The sequence below is a fragment of the Leuciscus leuciscus genome, assembly GCF_965113295.1.
Source record: "Leuciscus leuciscus genome assembly, chromosome: 17".
NCBI classification, from domain to species: Eukaryota; Metazoa; Chordata; class Actinopteri; order Cypriniformes; family Leuciscidae; genus Leuciscus; species Leuciscus leuciscus.
The window spans coordinates 12,708,404-12,730,974 of NC_138741.1; the positions used below are offsets into that span (position 1 = coordinate 12,708,404).

The 22,571-nt window shown below is 36.9% G+C and overlaps 1 protein-coding gene across 2 annotated transcripts in view; it reads right to left on the reverse strand.

Moving 5' to 3' along the window:
* The window catches only part of insyn2ab (inhibitory synaptic factor 2Ab), a 67,253-nt gene that overhangs the window by 32,303 nt on the left and 12,379 nt on the right, over nucleotides 1–22,571 (reverse strand). Inside the window, exon 2 of one of the 2 annotated variants that reach the window (XM_082142705.1) lies at nucleotides 2,312–3,404. In XM_082142705.1, the coding sequence (XP_081998831.1) occupies nucleotides 2,312–3,399 (1,088 nt within the window). In that variant the 5' untranslated portion in view covers nucleotides 3,400–3,404. Of the gene's footprint in view, nucleotides 1–2,205; nucleotides 3,405–22,571 lie in introns of both variants that reach the window. The other variant, XM_082142706.1, reaches the window with a different exon arrangement.

A 22,571-nucleotide genomic window follows, 5' to 3' on the forward strand; every position in this document is an offset into this window, starting at 1 on the left:
ATGACATCTGACATTGAAGTGTCCCTGTGTTGTTGCGCAAGTGGCTTTCAACAGGCACCAAAGTATCTTTTCAACTCATTTGCTTCCCATATTGCAATTTCAACAGTCACCACACAATGCATAACCCTGAATTTTTGGCACTCACTAAAGATGCTGACATGAAAATGGAGCTGAAGTGCATTTAAAAGCTTTAAACACTTGTTATAAATGGATGTTCATGTTGCTCACAGTGCCGGATTATACCTGTGTGGCACCGACACCATAAATGCTGTGAAATTAAAATATTCAAGCTGCTGAAATTGAATACATATTCCCTGCTGACTACCTGCCTTTCATTCATAAATCAGGTATGATGGATCATTTTAGAAATGCTTTGTTTACCAGTGACCTTGTCTGCTAAATTAAGTAGGTCTATAGTGCAACACAAGAGTAGCTCCAGCACAAACATTATTCTTCAAGATTTGTGAACAATAACTAATACAGCCAATGACTTGACACTTCACTAAGCCCTGCATCCCTTTGCTACTGTTGCTTAACAAAACATCTTGTTGGAATGACGTTTTTGTCAGAAGAAATTGCTCATAAAGTAGTAAGTTGAAGGTATAGTTCACCCAAAAATTAAAATTCTGTCATTATTTACTCACCCTCAAGTTGTTCCAGAACTGTATGAATGTCGGAAACCATTTTTTTTTTATGGAAAAAGAACCTATACTATGCAAGTAAATGGGGCCCATCAAATGTTTGGTTACCAGCATTCTTCAAAATGTTTATAATTCTTTTGTGTTCAGCAGAAATTCATACAAGTTTGAAACACCTTGAGGGTGAGTAAATGATGACAGAATTTTCATTTTTGGGTGAACTATCCCTTTAACAAATGAATAGTGACGTTGCATTTTCCTTTGTGATTTGTGATTTCCAGAGACTGCAAATCACATTTCTACAACACACTCACTATGGTAACTGAAACAATACATAAATGATATGATGTTACGATTAATTAATCCCAGAGCAAATGTCAGTGTTCTTACGGATGTTCAACGTGTTCATTCAGAAAAGTGTGTCACAGTTTAATTCACTTCATGCACTTGTCAAGGTTTATTTAATGATTTGGATAAGGACAAAAACACTGCTTGGGTCCCCTCTGGATATTTGTGTCACTATTATAAATGACCCAATTTCCATAAGAACTGCATTTAAACGCATAGACGCTCAGAAAGAAAATGTCAATAACGCGTGATTTTATCTACCTACTGTACCAACACCAGGCTAAAAGGAATATTGCAGATTATTTACAACTTGTTATATGGACCACTTCTGTAGAGCCCTGTTGATTACCACCGACAATGATAATATGGAATAGGATGAATAGGAATCACATTTACATACAAACATACAAATACACTTAACATGGAAGTCTAGACACGTGGGGCCTGAGCGTTTTAAAGCAGATATTGTATGTAAGGATTGTATTGCATCATTAAACAACTTTATTTAAACACAAAGTCTTCAGTTTAAGTCATCATAAAATTAAAATTCACCCTATTTATTTTCTAAATGCATGTTATTGATCTTACTGTGAAAAGTACGTCCATGCATAATTGCCACCACTTTCTTGCAAATTGACTGCAAGCTTACATTCAGTTCGCCCTCCATCCAAACATAACCAATTAATTGAATCAAATCCACAGTGATTTTTTTAATTTTCAATAATCCTAAATTAATTAGGATGTACGTCACAACAAATAAGAAAAGATCTGTCGATAATTAAATTTCATTGCAACAAAGTTTTTTTTTTTTCTTGAGTTGTCAAGTTGTTTAAAATTAGGGATGCACAATATATCAATACCATATTGGTTACTCTCCAATATTTGAGATTTCTATTTATTTATTGATATTGGATATGCTGAATCAGTTGATTTTATTGACATTTAAATGACCTTTGATTTAAAAATGTGATCTTTATTGCTAAATGAATATCCATTTTTCATATTGTACCATGTAATGTTGTGATGACAAAAATCACTTAACCTTTAAAATGATTGATTTTAGTATTTAGGTTTTTATATTTATTTTTGAGAAAATACTAGCATACAGAAACTTTTTAAATATTTTTTGAAAGTTTATCGGCTAAAATTTTCATGATGCATTCCTAGTTACGGTTACACTTTTGAAACAGTGTCACAGATGTATATTGTAAACACTTACATGTGATGCTGCCTTTTTTCACATTGAGAAAATAAACCTGAAACACAAAAACTGCGCAAATACAGTTGATGAATAGTAAATGTGTTGCATAAAAACAGTGACTCACCCCTCTCGCTGTGCTTCTCCTCTTTCCAGTTCCTGAATGACCCCCAGCAGCACTTTGATGGTTTCTTGACTGGAGCTGATCAGAGCCTCCATGGCTTGAAGCCTGGCTTTCACATTCCCATCGGTCCCGGGAAGAGCAATCATCTGCCCCCTTGTACCCTGCCTGGTCTCTGCGGTGCCCGACTTTTGGCTACTGTGACAGTGGGCATGTATGTGGGGCTGGGAAGCACAGCTCGCCGAATGAGGCAAAGCCTGAGACTGCCCCTGCAATCCGTTCAGCTGTGCTGTGTCTTTTTTGCGTTTGCAGCTCCCTGAGGGACTCTCCAGGCATTCCACTTGTGTCAAAGACGTCCATGCAATAGGGCCGGAAATCTTTGAACAGTCACCCCTGACCTGCAGAGGTTGAGTCGGTGTGGTTGAGGAGGCACAGTTGGGCTGCTGGCCTGCCCCAGCCTCGCTCTCACTTGATAATCCTTTGTGCTTGGCCCCACTCCCCGGGACGTTGGCATCTCTCCTTGAGTCCGCATGATCAGAAACCGTATCTAATGGATCAGGGCAGAGTTTTCCATCCGAGCAGTCTGGCCCGGCGCATAAGTCCTTTGCGTCGCTGCACTGCGGCGTAGTATGGAGCAACACTCGGGTCTGCTGCACCCGTCCGTCACACCTTTCCGCTCGCTCCCCACCCTTCACGTCACTGAGAAAGCCGTTGTTTTGATCCGGGTAGTTCTCCACCAGAGCGGTGTGTTTGATTACGTTTCCCTTCTTGCGCTCGAAGGGGAAAGTCTGGTAGCGCTTTTTCAAGTTGGGTGAGGTTTGCACACCTGTGCTCTTGGTGACATTCGGGATGGAACGGCGTGCCGGCATGGTCATGTACCTCCGGTGGATGACCTTGCAGGAAACAGAGCGGTTCCTGGCACCCCGATGGGCGGCCTCATTCTGCGCCTCGCAGATGTCTTTAAAGCGCACCTGAAGGGCTTTGTTTCGCTTGCGTACCGAGTCTGTTCCGCTCTGTTCCAGCGAAGGCCCGCCGGACTCCGAGTCAGACTCTGAGCTTGACAGAGTGCAGCGGCCTGCCTCCTTACTGACCATAACTCCTGAGAGAGAGAGAGAGAAAGAGAGAAAATGAGGGATGGCAAGAGAGTTTACAGTTAATAAAATGGCAGTGATTGCAGCTCAAGCACAGATGGCCTAGTTTTGTCTTTTCTTCAGCGCACAACATCCTGGCAGTCAAAGCTTTTTTTTCTTTTTTTTTTTGTGCGTCTGTGTTTTGTTTAGCGGTGGAAGTCACAGCTGACACAGAGCGACCTGCATTCATGCTCTCTCATTACAGTAAGGCTTCATCTCTCTAATGAGGCTGCCAGTACATGAGAGATGGGGGGGGGGGGGGGGGGGGGGGGGGGGGGGGGGGGGCCTTTGAATCATCATATATGAAATATAACTCAACACTTGATAGCAAATGCAGACATGCAAGAAAACATGACACCTGAATTAAGAGGAACAAAATGGTGTACACATCAGCAATCACATATGTGTGTGGAAGAGCAGGAAAAAGAGTGATGCACAGGAGTTTTCACTGTTGTCACTTTTTAGCAATTTGGATGAGAATAAGCTGCGCATGTACTGAAAAATCTAATGGATGGTGTGTGTGCTAAAAAAATCTGCTTTACCAGTTGGTGGACTGTGAATAATTTGCCAGTTTGCTTTCAATTTCAACTATGGCTTTGCAAAACTCACTGACAGTGCTTGGGTGAGTGGTTGCCAGGGCTATGCTATACAGCTGCAAAAGTGTTCTAAGTGGTTTTGATGCATTGCTATGGTGTTCTGGGTGGTTCTGGGGAATTGCTAGATGGTTTCTAAGGTGTTATGGGTGGATGCCAGTGGTTGCTTGCTAGCCCAAATCACAAATATGCAGTCCTCTAAGTGATATGGAGGGGGCAGTAACACTACTTTTGTGCAAGTTCCTTAACTTAGCATAAATAGCCACAAGGTTACAGCTTGCTTACTACTAAATATTTGAAGGCAGCACCATTAAACTTTAAAAGGAAAAGTAGAAACATAACCCTGCGTATAAAATAAATAAATACTGAAGTCTACGACCAGGAGTAACAGTTGGACTAAAATGGCAAACCAAATGGATCACATCAATAAGCTCATGTTTTCTGTGACAGACTTCAATGCTTTAGATGATGTTGACTTTTACACTCATTTATATTTTAATAGCGAGAACATTATGTGAATAAATGACATCTAATCTAAACTGTGCACAAAAAATATAAATTACAACAGCATAAATGTCAAAATGTTCTATTTGTTGTATTGGTATTTATTTATACCCTCTGCATGCGTGCATACATACATATACAATATAGGGTATAAATCTTATTTTTACTATATAATATAATATATATATATATATATGTGTGTGTGTGTGTGTGTGTGTGTGTGTGTGTGTGTGTGTGTGTGTGTGTGTGTGTGTGTGTGTGTGTGTGTGTGTGTGTGTGTGTGTGTGTGTGTGTGTGTGTGTGTGTGTGTGTGTGTGTGTGTGTATTTATATGTGAACAAATACATTTGAAACAGACTGAATAAACTGAAATGCACAGGGGAAAATGAACACAATGAAAATGAACTGGACTTACAGTCTTGCTCAGAAAAGTCATAGCACACATTGTTGTTCCTCAATAAACTGCACAATTTGAAATATCATTCATGTTCATAGTTTATTATTAAGGATTAGGGGTTTGTTCAAATCCCTAACACCGCATATGAGCAATACTAATAGCAAAGCACCACTAATTATGGTTTAAATTACAGTTCAACACCATAACTCTGTTTAAGATTCCTAATTGCAGATCACCAAGTTCTAATAATGTTGTACGCATAAATTCCACGTTCACACAATTTGTAACATGCCACGGCTGGGCTATACGAAGTCAAATAAATGTTTCAGCAATCAGCATACAGACTACTTCATTCTGTATCATATTCATTTCACTCAGCTGTTGTCCATCATTTACTATTAGTCATTGCAATGTCTGGCAGGCTCAGTAACAGGGAAGAATGCAAATGGACACCTTGTCATCCGTCAGGCAGCGGCAGTTTCTTTCGGTGTCTGATTTTCACTCCGTAAGCTTATCTGACTCGACAGTGATAACACTCATCCTGCTTGAGTCATTGAACTGCCCCTGCTAACGATTTAATCAGCATCTCAAAATAATGAGCCTGGTGTCCTGTCAATTTTTGGAGCTAATATGGTGGGTACTTTCGGCCAGGCTGCAGAATATGCAGTATATTATGGCAGTGATTGTCAAACAGGGTTTAACGTACCTCAGTCAGTTGTTATTATTAACTACATCTAAAACTGTTACTATCCCAAACAAATTCTTAATTAAAATAAAGATTAAAAAACAAAATGACTAAATTACTAAAAGTTCAACTAAAGTTATATCTAATATTATAACTGAAAATCTCAAATAAAAGCTAATTCAAACTATTAATAAAATATTATATCACTGTTACGTAATAATGTACATTTTAAAACATGAACTATAATGCTAAATGATATACAGTGGATTCCAACAGCAAATATTTCTGGTTTGGTATCAGTGTTGTGTGCATGTCAATGAAGCCATTTGTCATTTTAGAAGAGTGGTCACTGCCCCTCAATGTGCACTTTTGCAGAGCCCGCTGAGGTGTGGACTTCATGGCGTTGGTGGACTATTACCCAGCAGGCCATGTGGCAGACCCAGAGGAGTGATGCAGGTGCCATTTGGTACAAGGCCAAAAAAGGGTTTGTAACACTATGTAGTTTGTGGTTTTCCAGATAAATGCTTTTAATACATATAATCACTTGTCAGAATTGTATTGTCTTGCACATCCCAAAATCTCTCATAGCATCTGCACTCCCACCAATCTCTGATTTATAGCACCATCTGTCCTTAAACAGATGGCGATTGCTGATTGATTCATTGATTCTGTAATTTAATTAAATCCACATGGTAGTGGCTCACCTGCGTGTCTCGTAAGTGCCAACTGAATCATGAAAATGATTAGGACTGAAAACAGTCTTTGGGTCATTTGTAAGTACTCTGTGGTGTTCAGGGAAATGATTTTGAAATGTCCTGGGAAGGCATTCAAAGGCACATAGAGGCAATTATTAAAACTAATGGTGGACACTTGTGCAACTGATTCTGTTTATTCTTGGTCAATACCAGAGGCCCCAGCAACACTTTAGTATTGTAATCGTGTTTCTTGATGGCAGCAATTACTGTCATCATTACTGTCATCATCAATAATTTGCAGTGAATAATTCTCATCTCGAAGAGTACGCGGCAAAAATACGCAACACATTCTCACCCCAAATCGTCACTTTTTCGTCACTTTCAACCATGCTTCAATATCCGACGCACAAAGCACCCTTTAGCGTCCATATGTGACGCTTCGGTTATGGGTAGGTTTAGGCGTCATGTAACTGACGCTTTCGAAAGTTCGTCAATATCCGACGCACAAAGCACCCTTTAGCGTCCATATGTGACGCTTCGGTTATGGGTAGGTTTAGGTATGTGGTAGGGTTATGCGTCTCATATGGACGCTAAAGGGTGCTTTGTGCGTCGGATATTGAAGCATGGTTAAAAGTGACGAAAAAGTGACGATTTGGGTATGAGAATGGGCTGAAATACCTTAACATTATACATACTGTATAGAGACCGGACTCTTAAGGAGGATAGTTTACCTAAAAATCAACATTCTCCCATCATTTACTCACCCTGGTTATGTTTTTCCAGCCAATTACAAATAGGACCCAACAGCACCATAAAATTATCATAAAAATAATCCATATGAACATGAATGAACCGGGTGGTTATTCACTGAAAATACTGACAACCGCTCTTGTTCTTCTTAGAGTGTTCATTAGAAAAGTAATGATGTCCATTTTAGGAAAGAATTACTTTTTGTTTCACAAAAGCTGTCTGAATGATTAATTCACAAATCAGACTGATCTGATTCTCAAGTTCAGCTACAGATCATCAGTAAAAAAACAACTAAAAAATTTGTCTGACAGGCACGCAAAGCAAAAAGTATTGCTTCAGAAGCCTCAATTTCTAGTGCACAAGTCATATAGATCACCTTTATGGTTAAAAGCCTCAGTTGCCATTCACTGTAATTGGAAAATAACTTGAAAATTCTTTCAAAATAATTTTTTTTGGTTAACTGTCCCTTTAAAACCGCATCTCTCTCACTCTCAGGCACTTCCAGGCACACACGCAGAGGTCCCCCTTCGACCCTGACAATTTGGCCACCGTCAACCCCAGGATTATGAGTAATGCATTGAATCTAAAATTGCAAAAGTAATCCTCTTAACTCTCCTCATGCACTTTAGCAGCATGTCAGTTCAAACAGGCCCGCTGCTCCTATTGAAAACGACTGTAAAAAAAGAAACAGACTTAACTCTATAACTATATGCATTTATTTTTTCTAGGTTTTCAACATATTTATTTATTAATTTAACCCACACTTTCATCCAGCTGTGTCCATGAATGGTTGTCGTAGGTACTGTAGATATGTAAAGCTTCCAATGCTCTTCCTTTGGCAGGGGAGCCAATGTCCCAAACAATGTCTTGTTCAAAACATCATCTTACATCCCTATTCAGTGTCATCTCAGATGTTTCTTTATGTTTCATTTATGCCTGCTTCAGTTTTTTTAATCCTATCAACTTGGAGCACAACCTGATATACACAACCTCTATATTCTGCATTAAAGGAGACCTCAGATTTAGGGGTCAGTTCCACCAGGGAATTCATATCAAAAATCTGTCCTAATCTCATGATTTTGGGTGGATAATAAGATTGGCTGTGGATTTGTGAGCTGATATGACTTTTTTACCACAGAGATATAATTAGTATTCCTTTTACATCGCAGTGATATAACCGTACTTGCTGGTTTTATTGTTGTGTGTGCATCGGAAGCTTTATTGTGTGCTATTGTATTCAGCTGTTGTGTAAACCTACAAAAATTTATGCAAATGAAGCACGGTGTGTGAATTAAGCATTGTAACATTTAGCAGGAAAATGCTCTCTAATTCTTAGAGACAACATATATTAAAATATAATTCAGATTATATAATGGTTGTGTTTTTGTTATAATGATTATCTAGCCACGATTCTCTGTCAGACTGCAAAATATGAATTTGAATGTATTATGGTGGAGAATGCAGGCATATTTTAGCCATGGTATTTCTAATATCACGCCTGGTTCAAACCATCAGTCTGAACTGAGCTGATTTGACGACTTGATTTTCTGTCTTCCTTTTTTATTTCTGTGATGGCGCCTGTGAGCGAAGCAATCAACCAACTACCAGCAAGCTTTCAACCCAGAGAGAGAGAGAGAGAGAGAGAGAGAGAGAGAGAGAGAGAGAGATTTTAGAGTTGATATTGTGGCTTTATATGATCAGACACTTGCATGTGTCATTATATTATTAACAATGTACCAAAATCAAGCTTAAATAAGGTTTTTGAACAGTGAATGTCAGAAATAGGTGTTTTGTCCGCATTACGTAGATGTAGACACCCTGGTAGATGTTGTATCTCATTACGTTTTCATCAACTTACAGGTTATACAGTTTATTGTAGCTATTGTGGTGAACAGCACATTCCAGGGCCCAGTTTTATGGCAGGACCCCTCTCTGTACATTTGCTACATTTGCTACATTTTGATTGGATCTTGGTGGACTAACACAAAATAACTGTCAAACACCATCAGATAAAGATGCTATGACAAAAGCCAGCCACCTCTTAGAGGGCAAGAAGAAGGCCTCTGGTACCAAGACAAGGAAGGACAAGACTTCTCATTGGCCCACATGCATTTTTTTTTTTTTTTACCCATCTAGAGACTAATTCCTAAGATTTTGGCCTGTGACTGCCATCAAAATTCCTCGGGACCTCCGGATGCAGCAGCAGTGATTGAAACAAATAGAGACCACAATGATCCATCCAAATCCATTCACAACTATGTTTGGAAACCTTAAAACTGATGTAAACTACACACATCCATGTCAAACTTGTCAACAAAAATTAAATATTCTCAGTGACACCTATTTGTAGTGCAACATCTTATATAAATTCAATTGTTAATGAACAAATTAATGAATGCATGGCTGTTCAATCTTTTCTCATCTTGTTTGGACTCTATTTGTTTAGAATATTGTCAAAGGTATTCTGGTGGTGTTTTGGAAAGTGAGAAATGCATTGGTAAAACTTTAAACACACTTTAAACTAACTGTATGCTTTATGCAAATGAGTTTCACAGGGAAAAGAAGGGTGGGCCAAACTGTGTGTGCCCCCTCTGATGTCAGCAGCCGATCACAGCACTGGAATGGAGAAGCACCAAATTGCAATCTTCTCCTCATCGGAAAGGGATAAATGCACCCTTTCAACAGACACTATTTATTCTGAGTCTCGGGTTTGCGAAGGTGAGACATAAACAGATCAACCAAGTTCTGAGTCTCCCATCAGGCGAGACATAACAGATACACCGGTTCGTCCAGAGAGACAACAGATTCCATAATCTGGGGCTACAGCTTGTGAGACAGCAACAGATATGACCACCTTTCAGAGTCTTCATCCAGCGAGACAATAACAGATGCAGCACGTTCCAAGTCTCCATGCCAGAGAGACAAAAAAGGACTGACCAAGTTTTGAGTGTCTGGCCCAGAGAGGCTAAAGACAAACAGACATTTGCAACAAGGTTTAAGCTCAGGGGAGCAAACCTTCACTTCAAGGTTCCTTCGTCTGCGTGTTCCAAATTGTTAAAGACCTTTTGCACCTACCTCAGGGCCTCATCTGTGTGTTCCAGATTTTAGGACCCTTTGGTGCTCCCGGAGATCAGCATCCCACAGAGCTTTTGAAATGGATTCCGGCTCCTTTCCCCACTGCACTGTCACGCAGCACAACCAGTGGAAGAAGTCAACGCCATAGGACTGCTCAATCGACCATGTGTAACGTAAATATCACTTTACCAAATCTCTTTCCAGTGACCTTGGCATTGTTGTATATTATAAGTATATAATTTTCTGATTTTTATTAGAGGTAATATAGCTGATGCTAGCTAAAACCAAGTAAACTTTTGTTTATTTGTTTGATGCATTATAAGGTTCTTCACCTTATTGGTTTTAGAGAAACAACAGTTTATTAAGATAACATAACTCTGCCATAGCCACACTCAATTTAATCACTTGTATTTTAATGCGTCATATGCACTTTATTCCTTTATCATTCGTGGTATTCATTTATTGTTTTGTTAGTTATTCTTGTTTATCTTTTCTTAATAAAAAAATTTTTTTATTACACTTGTGTCTTACTTGTGTTGATAATGCAGAAGAGGCTCTACAAGTTAAAAATATCTCACCAATCTTTCAGATATATTCAGCTGACCAACTCCCTCCACTTTACATTAATTTGAAATGATTGAACAGACTCCTGTTGGGAGAGTTCCCATACTACCAAGGTAAAAGTCCTTGACTGGTGCCCCAAACTAAGAGAGGGGGAAAGTGGTCATCTGATGTACTCATAACCACACCTTAAAGGGTCATGAAACCCTAAACCAAATTTTCTGAGATTTTAACAGAGGAATGTGTGTTGAACACCATTGAAGACAATGTTAGCAACTGTTAGATTTAATAGTAGGGGGAAAATGGTTAAATTTTAGTTTTTTTCTGCTATTTTTGTCTTCCGGGTTTAAAATCTTCATCGTGACGTGGCAGAGCACTATAGTACTTTGATGACTCATCGGTGTCTCATAATTATTCATGTACTGAGTTTTCTTATCCAATGAGAAGACACTTGCTCTTAATTATTCATGACACCACGTGGAACTTTCCAGTGACAGACATGTCAAACTGTGATATCGCGTAGTAGATGAGAGAGGCAATGATGGGACGCGCGTTTGTTTTCGTGGTGCAAAAGTTCCAGTGCATCTTTCCCCGCGATGCTGCCAGGACTAGACTCTGACTGCGGGCGGTTGGTTGGCCATCAACCACGGACACATCTAAACTATGTTAGTGTAGCAACCATTCAACTGGAGAATGCTGGACTTCGGCCTTGTACACCAATGCAGGTTGCGTCTTGCGAGTGATGCGGTCCCGAGGACTTTTCTATCGCTTCAGAGGTGTGTGTGTGTGTGTGTGTGTGTGTGTGTGTGTGTGTGTGTGTGTGTGTGTGTGTGTGTGTGTGTGTGTGTGTGTGTGTGTGTGTCTAAAATGTAACCCTGACCGTTTTACATGCCTTTTGTTAATTAATCACTCGTTATTAAAATGTAGATATTTCGATAATACCTCAATTGTATGGAACGTATGCTAGTTTGTGCAAATTTCTATGTCACTGTCCATCTTTATTATGTGGGTTTAGGGGGCGCGTAGATCTATAGGCTGTACGGAACGTTTTTTTGTTGTTGTTAAGCGGAAAATGTATCACTTTCAAATATATATATATATGCATTTATAGTGTGTATATAAACAAATATTTATTTTATAATGACATAATTATACATATACATGTACATTTATATGTTTTAAATACAATTATGATTATTGTAGGCTAATATTATGTAGCAGGGCATTCAGTTACTTTTGAAAGGACAAAAATAAGGTGTCCGTGTATTTCATTAGACTTTAACTTTGCCAACTATAAAACAAATCTAGCATTTCCTCACGTTTTACCACTGATTTTTAGCATAGACAGTATATAAACTGGACACAGCGACCCCATAGGTTTCAACGGAGAAAAGTGAAGCAAATTAGAAGCACTCATTTCCTGATTGCCGAGCGAACTGCGCAGACTCAAACTGAGCTTGACGACGTGGATGTGACGTGAGCAGCCTGTCTGACAGTTGTAAGTCTTCTAGTAGCTGTGCCAAGAGAAATCTGAATCATTCCCTTCCGAAACTTGCAGAGACGGAGAGCGTGAGTAGGAGCTGAGCTAGGAGCAGGAGAAACTTTACGATTCTCTATGGGCTTCTCCCTTGACTTTATCGGACTTTATGCCTCCACGTCCCCCCGATTGACTGCGAGCTTCTCCTCCTGTCTCTACGGTAATTTCCAGAGAGTCGCGTGGTTATGACGCAATCGTTAGCCTGTTTTTACAAAAACTGCTTCTACGGGGCCATAACGTAAGATACAAGGTAATGGAGCATTTTATACATTGTCGTGTTTCTTTAGAAATAAATAATGGACAAATGGAGTCTTTAAACGCCTCAGATGTAAAGTTATTCGCTGTCAAAGTGACGCCAAAATGAATGGGAGTCAATGGGATGCTAACAGCAGGTGAAGGCTTGTTAGCCAATGGCGGCCGCCGGGGGTGGTACGGAAATCGAGAGCTCGATTATCCCCCTGATTTTTAGTGACAGTTGATATGCATGGGCCACTGGCGATGACAGTCCCCCCCTCCCTTCTCCCCTGCCGTGCCATACCACACCCACTCCCTCCCTTCTTCTCACAGCCACCACGCCCATTTAAGTTGCATTTTTCAAAAAGATTGTGAGCTAGACTTGAGCTGAAAGAGGGGGGTTTCATGACCCTTTAAGTGACATGTGATCCAAAAATCGCCACGTAAGTGGTGACATGAGTACCAATCACTAATTGGTGTCTCATGGGTGAAAGTAAACTCACTACATGGGTGCTCAGTTTTTATGTAATTTGTCCAAAATCTCATGTTATAAACGATGAAGTGCACAGGCTTTTTAACACAGTATTGACTATGACTCGATGACAAATAATAGACTAAAACCGTCTTCTCCATTATAGTGAAATAATAATAATAATAATTTAAAAAAATATATATTATTTCTCCTCATTGTAATTGAGGAGACGTGTGAGCATAGGCACGTACCTAGAATGCCTATGCATAAATCAGGCCCTGTCTGCCATAGATAAAACAGCACCTGACTGACTGTCCTTCTGCATCACGCTGAGGTCTTGAGCCGTCCTTGTCTGTTGCTCTTTTGATAACACACTAAACTGACATATTTCATTAGGTCCCTTTGAAAAAAGGCTTGACCACTTTGTAATAAAACATTGTTTGAAATGTCACAGACGTCAAAATGTGACGTATTTTTTTGTGACGCATGACCGTTGATTAGCATTGGGGTTCACGTTAAAAATGAAAGCTGACCTGTCTCTGTGCTTTGTCAGATCTTACCTTTACAATTTAGCCTTAAAAAAAAACATGAACATGAGTTATTACCTTCAGTCAAAAAGAACCTGTAAATGGACTTCCAGCAATGTATTTGTCTCCTTTGGAAAACCTTGGTGTGTTTGCTATTTATAAATGTATCGCTTGTTCCAAAAGCACACAGATAATACAATATCCTCAGCCAGTCCAATGTTTTCCTTTTTATCCTCTCCCCCTCCTCCCTTTATCATAATCCCAAGCTGCATGTGGTGCAACAGTCATTAATATTGGGAGCGCTGTAATCTCTGTCTTTTATTCTGCAAAGGGCTTTGAGCCCTGCTTGTAGCACCAAACCTTAACGTGAAAAACAATCTAATGATTTTCCTGAGCTGCTGTTGCCTTCCGATGTCACCACATGGCTGCACAGTCTGAAACCCGAAAGCACTGACACTGCGGTACAGTGAAAAGTTATGAGTCACTGGAAGGTTGCTCGCTGGGAGGCCAAAAGTCCTCACACTGCTGTCTAACATATATGGCACTTTCCAAAACAAAGGGTACAAATTAGGCCTGATACTCTTAAAAACTGAAGTCAGTGAAAAATAGATGTTTAACCTTCAGAAAAAGTCTGGCTCTTGAGATTAAAATAAATGTTAAATAATAAATAAATATCCTAATCAGAATAAATGATTATGATATACAGTATATATGTGTGTGTGTGTGTGTGTGTGTGTGTGTGTGTGTGTGTGTGTGTGTGTGTGTGTGTGTGTGTGTGTGTGTGTGTGTGTGTGTGTGTGTGTGTGTGTGTGTGTGTGTACTCGTCTATCTATCTAACTGGGGACCTTGGTGTCGTTACACACTCACTAACAGGGGACCGTCGAGCCAAGTGGGGACATTTTTCAAGTCCCCTGTTGGTCATGCTTTAAAACATGTTAAAATCAGCCAAAACACGCTCTGGTTAATTTTGTACATTTTTGACCAAGTGGGGACTTACATGTGTGTGTGTGTTTAAGTCCATACTCAGCAGCGCTCCTGTAGGCTGGAGCAGGAACTGCAGTGGCCCATTAACACACGTCGTTCACACTTCTCTATTGTCTGAATGGCTGCTGTCCTTGAGAGGCTCTGAGACTGTAGAGCTGCTGTTTAACTGCTTCAGTAACACTTTATAATAACTGCACGCTATTAATCATTAGTTAAGCATTAGTAAAGAGTTAATTCATTTATAAAGCATTAATATACACTAATAAGCAGTATATAAATGCAGTTATAAATGCTTTATTCCTGTTTTAAAAGCATATCTATAATGTGTTTAATAATTGTATTTTCATACTTTATTAATGATCAATTTATCATTTCTAAATGAAGTATAGCATCATTTACAAAGCAGTTATTTAGGAGTTGTCAGTGGTTCATAAGATCCCTTAGAAAGTGTGAGTAAATGATTAAACTAATTCAATGTACATTCATACATCATACACTTATTATTCAGACATATAGTAATAGTTACTTAGTGTGTTAATAAATGCTTTATTAACATGTATTTCTACTGTAGTTCAGGTAGTTATAAAGCATTTAGTAGAGGTCAGTTCACAATTTTTTGTGAGCTCATCTAAAGTGAGGACTAGTTATGCTAGTTATGTAGGAGATTTAAAGGCTGTTAATATTTCTATGTTCTCTATCATTGTGTTGTGTTGTGTTTGTTTCCTTTTTCTGTTTAGAAGATAACTGAGTCTTTAAATCTCCTTTATAAATGCTTTACTAGGCATAACTAGTCCTCACTTTTGCTCACAAAATAGTGAACTGACCACTACTAAATGCTTTATAACTCCCTGAATCTACTACATTTACTCACACTTTCTAAGTGATCTTATTAATCACTGACAACTCCTAAATAACTGCTTTGTAAATAATGCTATACTTCATTTAGAAATGATAAATTGATAATTAATAAAGTATGAAAATACAATTATTAAACACATTATAGATATCCTTATAAATCAATAATACAGCATTTAAAGCTGTATTTATAAACGGCTTATTAATGTCTGCATTATGAATTATGATTTAACTGTTTACTAATGCTTAACTAATGATTAATTAAATGCAGTTATTATAAAGGGTTACCATATATATATTATATAATATTTTTCAGAATATAACTTCAAATATGCATTTTTTTAATAAAAAAAAAAACAAAAAAAACATGCCAAGAGGGGATCTACAACTCAATGTTATAATTATAATGTAATTATTATTATATTATAAAGGTATTAATAATGCGACAGATAGTATTGGCTGCCTATTAATTAAAACATCATTTCTACAAAAAAAAAAAAAAAAAAAAATCAATAGACATGTCCTTATTTTTCTGTTTCCTTTGTTTCTAGGATGTTGATGTACAGAGAAAGTCAGTGTTTGAAATATTGCTCAATTTAAATGCAACCAAACATATGTCGTTCGTTACCATCCAACAGTGGACCTTTCTTTAAGATCTAATTCAAAACTTTTGAGTTGACTTGCTGCATCTGGTCATTTTGAAGAAACAAAAATGAAATCATTTTTTTCATAATATAACTTTAAAAAAAATTAAAATAAAAAAAAATACAAAAAATAAACATGCCAAGATTGAATCTCAACTCTGAACGATCTCTACCTATACAACAGTGGACTCAAAATAGCCTGCAATGGAACTGTGTGTGTGTGTGTGAATAGTTAAGTATGTCTTTATTTTGTAACTATAAGTTATATATATTTATATATAGGCCTTCATAGATACTTTCTATGCTTGGTTATGCAGTCCCTAACAATTTACTTGCCATTGTTATGTGCCATTGCACTCACACATACATGTCTATATTACTAACAGACCAATGTCGCTCTACACTGGCCAAGTGAGGACTCAATGAACGATGTCTATCTATACAAGTGAGGACTTGAACAGTGTGTGTGTGTGTGTGTGTGTGTGTGTGAACAGTGAAGTGAACTGGCAGTGAAGTCTGTCTTCATTATGTATATATAGTATATTATATAGTATATTATATATTATGCCTTTTATCAGTCATAATATTTGTTTATTTTATTTAACACTTATTTTCTCTCTTCATAGATACTTTCTATGTTTGGTTATGCAGTCCCTTTAGGGTTTATAGGATTAATCAAACAGAAATAGCTCTTTAAGGTAACGATTTCAGGTCACTATAGTGACCTATATTTAGTATAGCGTAAAGCATACTTTATACAGTGAATAATGATTTTATTAATCAAAATGAACTTCGCGTCCCCAGTTGGATGGTAAAGAACGATACGTGTTTGGCTGCTTTGTACATTTCTTGCCATCACAAACACACTGTAAAGATTTTGGAGGTCAATCTCAAAATGTTATGTCGAAAAACTAAAGTGCAATAAATAATACACGCTTTAGGGTCTGTTTACACGACATCATTTTCAACTGAAAACTGAAAACGTTTTGGCCGTTCATTTCAACGAAAATGCCATTTTGGGGGCCTGACAATGAACGCTTTTGAAAACGAGTTTTTGTGAGCTCATCTAAAGTGAGGACTAGTTATGCCTTGTAAAGCATTTATAAAGGAGATTTAAAGGCTGTTAATATTTCTATGTTCTCTATCGTGTTGTGTTTGTTTCCTTTTTCTGTTTAGAAGATAACTGAGTCTTTAAATCTCCTTTATAAATTATTTACAAAGCATAACTAGTCCTCACTTTAGATGAGCTCGCAAAATAGTGAACTGACCACTACTAAATGCTTTATAACTGCCTGAATCTACTACATTTACTCACACTTTCTAAGTGATCTTATTAATCACTGTAAACACCTAAATAACTGATTTGTAAATAATGCTATACTTCATTTAGAAATGATAAATTGATTTAATAAAGTATGAAAATGCAATTATTAAACACATTATAGATATGCTTCTAACTCAATAATACAGCGTTTAAAGGTGTATTTATAAACTGCTTACTAATGTCTGCTTTATGAATTATGATTTATCTGTTTACCAATGCTTAACTAATGATTAATAGGATGCAGTTTTTATAAAGGGTTACCATATATATTATATTATATTTCTCAAAATATAACTTCAAATTTGCATTTTTTTTTATTAAAAAAAAAGCATGCCAAGAGGGGATCTGCAACTAAATGTTATAATTATAATGTAATTATTATTATATTAAGATATTAATAATGCGACTGATAGTATTGGCTGCCTATTAATTAAAACATAATTTCTACTCTTAAAAAAAATCAATAGACATGTCCTTATTTTTCTGTTTCCTTTGTTTCTAGGATGTTGATGTACAGAGAAAGTCAGTGTTTGAAATATTGCTCAATTTAAATGCAACCAAACATATGTCGTTCGTTACCATCCAACAGTGGACCTTTCTTTAAGATCTAATTCAAAACTTTTGAGTTGACTTGCTGCATCTGGTCATTTTTTAGAAACAAAAATTAAATCATTTTTTTCATAATATAACTTTAAAAAAATCAAAATTAACAAAATTAAAAAAATTAAACATGCCAAGATTGAATCTCAACTCTGAACGATCTCTACCTATACAACAGTGGACTCACAATAGCCTGCAATGGAACTGTGTGTGTGTGTGTGTGTGTGTGAACAGTTAAGTATGTCTTTATTTTGTAACTATAAGTTATATATATTTATATATAGGCCTTCATAGATACTTTCTATGCTTGGTTATGCAGTCCCTAACAATTTACTTGCCATTGTTATGTGCCATTGCACTCACACTACATGTCTATATTACTAACAGACCAATGTCGCTCTACACTGGCCAAGTGAGGACTCAATGAACGATATCTATCTATACAAGTGAGGACTTGAACAGTGTGTGTGTGTGTGTGTGTGTGAACAGTGAAGTGAACTGGCAGTGAAGTCTGTCTTCATTATGTATATATAGTATATTATATAGTATATTATATATTATGCCTTTTATCACTCGTTTTGAAAATGATGCCTTTACCATCTGCATGTAAACAACATAAACGTGAATTTGTGAAATTGTTACGTCATTCCAACCCGGTCACACTAAATGCGTCTCTATAGCACACATTGTGTTTATTGTGCAATTTATACGTGCATATGATAGGCATGGGTGGGTTTAGGGTAGGTTTAGTAGTGGTGTGTAATATGTAATATGTATTATATGTTTGGTTAGGATTAGTTTTGTAGGATGTGTGTGTATTACACTCAATAAAGTGCGTATTATATGCATGTAAAAAAATATATTTTCGCGTAAAAATTGCACGATAAACACAATGCGTGCCATAGAGATGCATTTTCATGAGATCAGGCAGGTCATGCACAAGTATATAACATGGTCACATGCGTACTTATCATCACGTGTTCACATGTTCATGAGTATTTGAGTTTTTTTTTTTTTTTTTTTTTTTTGACAAAGTAAGAAAGGTTTGGGGTGTGCTTTTAGATGGGCCTTTAAAATTTGACAAACAAATATCTTCAGTAACTGGATCTAGTTTCTATCAACTCCGTCTTTTGTCTAAAATTAAACACTTCCTAACTGACAAAACACTAGAGATGGCTGTTCATGCTTTTATTACTTCCCATTTAGACTACAGCAACTCATTGTATTGCGGTATTTCCAAGTCACAAATCGCTCGCCTTCAACTGGTCCAAAATGCTGCAGCAAGATTTATTCACAAAAGTAGTAAATATAATCACATGATGATGATGATACATTTTATTTATATTGCGCTTTTCTGCTTTACATATAGCCTCACATTCAAGCTGGGGGCAAGCTGGGGCCAGTTGTACTGTTAGAGGGGCCAGTTTAGACCTTATTGTTGTCATATCATTTTCTGCACTGCACTATAGGCATTAACAGGCAAAATACCATGATTACCAATCATTCAACAATGTATTTGCATTGCCATTATATTTTTTAAATTTGCATTACATATTCAGAATCAGTCACATTAACTGCATTCTACGATTTTTGTGTTTTTTTTGCAAAAAGATCAGCAAATTCATCTAGATTTAAGGCCTTTGCCCTCCTTGACTCAATACTTAGAACACCTAAATTGCTTAATCTGTCATCTGACATTGTGGACCTGAGATAGGTTTTCACCAGCTTTAGTGCATACAATATAATATACAATTAAATTATGCTTATTTTAAATGTATTGTGCAGGCTAGGTATAAAAAATATAGGAAAAACCATGATAATATGAAACGCTTCAAAACAGAGCGCACAAAGCGCGTATGCGCATCGCGGGTGCAGAATGATGTGCTCAAAGCAACATGGAGTCACAGTGTTCAGCGCTGCACAAGTGCGCATTTAAAAGTTCACGGCACAAAGCGAAGAAATGTCGAGCGCACAAATCCTAGTGTAGCCTATATCTGTACAACAGTTTATTGATCATTTGTTTCTTCACATAGTGAAGTTTTAAATTCCAGTTATTGTGCGTTTGATGCCGATTCATAGTCCTTGTGGTGTGAACAGGCACACGGTAGCGAGTCGTTTTAAAACAGCAACAAACATAAAATACAAATACACAAAATAAAGTCATTTTATGCAAATCCACAGCCTTTTATCTACAGATCAAGCATTATAATGTGTATATATCATATTGGAGAGAGTTTTACCGTGCATATATATAACATAATATAAATTAACATTACAAAAGTTAATGATAGTACATTTCAAATACCTAAAAATTGACAATTAAGTGATTTTGTTCGAGTCAAAAATATTACTTAACATTAATGAACCAACGGTACACATTTTTTACTTTAGCAATCTTATGGGTTGTGGTCTCTCAGACATTGGCAGTAATAAAAATACAATAAAAACAGTTTCCCTTTGGACTTAAATTACATATCTTTGTGGTATACGGTAGAAATATTGCACATTTCAGTCTAGCTTAGGTTTTTAAAATAAATAACACAGTCTTGGAAATAATATGTAAGCATGTGCAAATAAGCCTGTATAGTAAATCAAGTTCTGTTGGTCTTTGTGTTTAAGTGAGAAATTAATTCATTTAAATTGAAAGATCTCAATGTTTATAAGATCTTTCAATTATGTTTAACAGTTTTGAGCGTATAAAAGAGTGTATAAAAATGGGCTCTGAGTTTTGGCAGTGGTTGTGTCTAAGTGAAATATGTAGTTTGGAAGATGTAGTCACTGAATGCATTAATACAACATTGAATGACACAGACATTTGCAACACTTCTACAGTAATACCGTAGTAAAATATTTTCAGAATCTAAAAAATTAAATACTATCAAAACAATTAGATGTAGCTGAACACATACAGGTATTAATCTTTCAGTTTCATCACCATCTATAAAAAGGGTAAACTTGGGGGAAATGTGTACTGTACTGTAAACAATGACCATGTGACATAAAATGCTGTGAATTCTGAACAACAGAAAACAGCAGAAATATGTTAGAATTCTACCCGTTATTTGTGTGTTTTTTTATTTAAAGTGTGTTTTTGGGGGGTAAAACCTTTTCTAGTGTTCTGGAAGAATGAGTTGATCTGAGAATGAAGTTTCAGTGCATTTTGAATGTGAAATGAACTGCTGTCAAGCTGTAAGTTGGTTTGGAGAAGATATCATGGTCTTTTAACCTGATATCATTTAAGACATCATTTAAGACTGTGGTATAAATGATTGAATGATTTAACCATAACTCATTACTATCCTTGATATTCTAAAATAGGTATTTTTCATGTGTATGTAGACTAGGGTGTGTGATATTGAGTTGTTGCACTTCCCCCCCACACACAATTTACATATCAATGCAGGAAGGCCTTAAAGGCCAGTGTTTTTCTTAGGTGAGAAAACTGGCCAACAACCCCCAGAGTAGTGTTACCAATATCTGTGCAACTTCTCAAATACACTAGAATAAACTAGAGAAAACGCTGGGATTTACCCTGCCAAATTAAATTAAATTACAGGTTTTTACAATCGCTAAGACACATTTCTCAATATTTAGGTACATTTTCAAAACTCTTCACTCAGTTCTCCTAACCAACTTACAGCTTGACAGCAGTTCATTTCACAATCAAAATGCACTGAAACTTCATGTCTCAGATCAACTCAGATCAACTCATTCTTCCAGAACATTAGAAAAGCTTTCACCCCAGGTTAGTCTTTCATTTTCATCACCATCTATACAAAAGGGGAAACTTAGGAATATTTTAGTACAGTAATGTTAAAAAGTTAGTTTGTTAGTATACTTTACTTTATTGTCCTTTTTCAGGAAATTTGTCTTGGACTCAAAGCTGCATTAGTACACAACATATACATACACACACAAACCAAAAAGAGTTTAAAACTACATATATGTATAACTACATCTTGCTATTTAACATATTAATAGATACTCTAACGGTTACTCTTACTCAGTGGGACTCTATACCGTCTCCATGATGGCAGAAGCTGATACATTGGAAATAAAACATGGCTTGAATCACTCACTATTGTCTGTGCATTTTTAAAAAAATCCACGATTCGTAAATTGATTGAAGTGATGAGTACTCTCTTACACCCATAACTTACATTGCAGTTTTCACAAGACATGCAAGCTGTGATTTTAATTGGACCGAAAGATTGCCATATGAAGTTTGCATCCTATAATTTAAAAGACTACCTAAAACGGCATAATGAAATAATTGCATAATTCTCTGATTTACACCGAACAGCCTAAGTCTTCTTAAAAAAATACAATCGTTGCCGGAATTTTGAACAAAGATAATCAATGTGGGCTTTCCAAGTAAATGAACGATCAATGACCACACCTATATACTTATAGGTATCCACCTGCTCAATATTATCATAGATGATAACTGGGCTGTAATCAAAAAGGATTATGTAACATCAACTGCAGTGAATTATAAACAGTAGATAGTGTCATTCTTGTTTTATGAAAGCATTTTACAAAAGAAAACATTGTGTAATGCTCCTGTTGTTTGTGTTTTTTTTGTTTTATGTGTGACAAAGTGTATCACTAAGTGTATGGGTGAAACCTTTTCTAATGTTCTGGAAGAATGAGTTGATCTGAGACATGAAGTTTCAGTGCATTTTGATTGTGAAATGAAC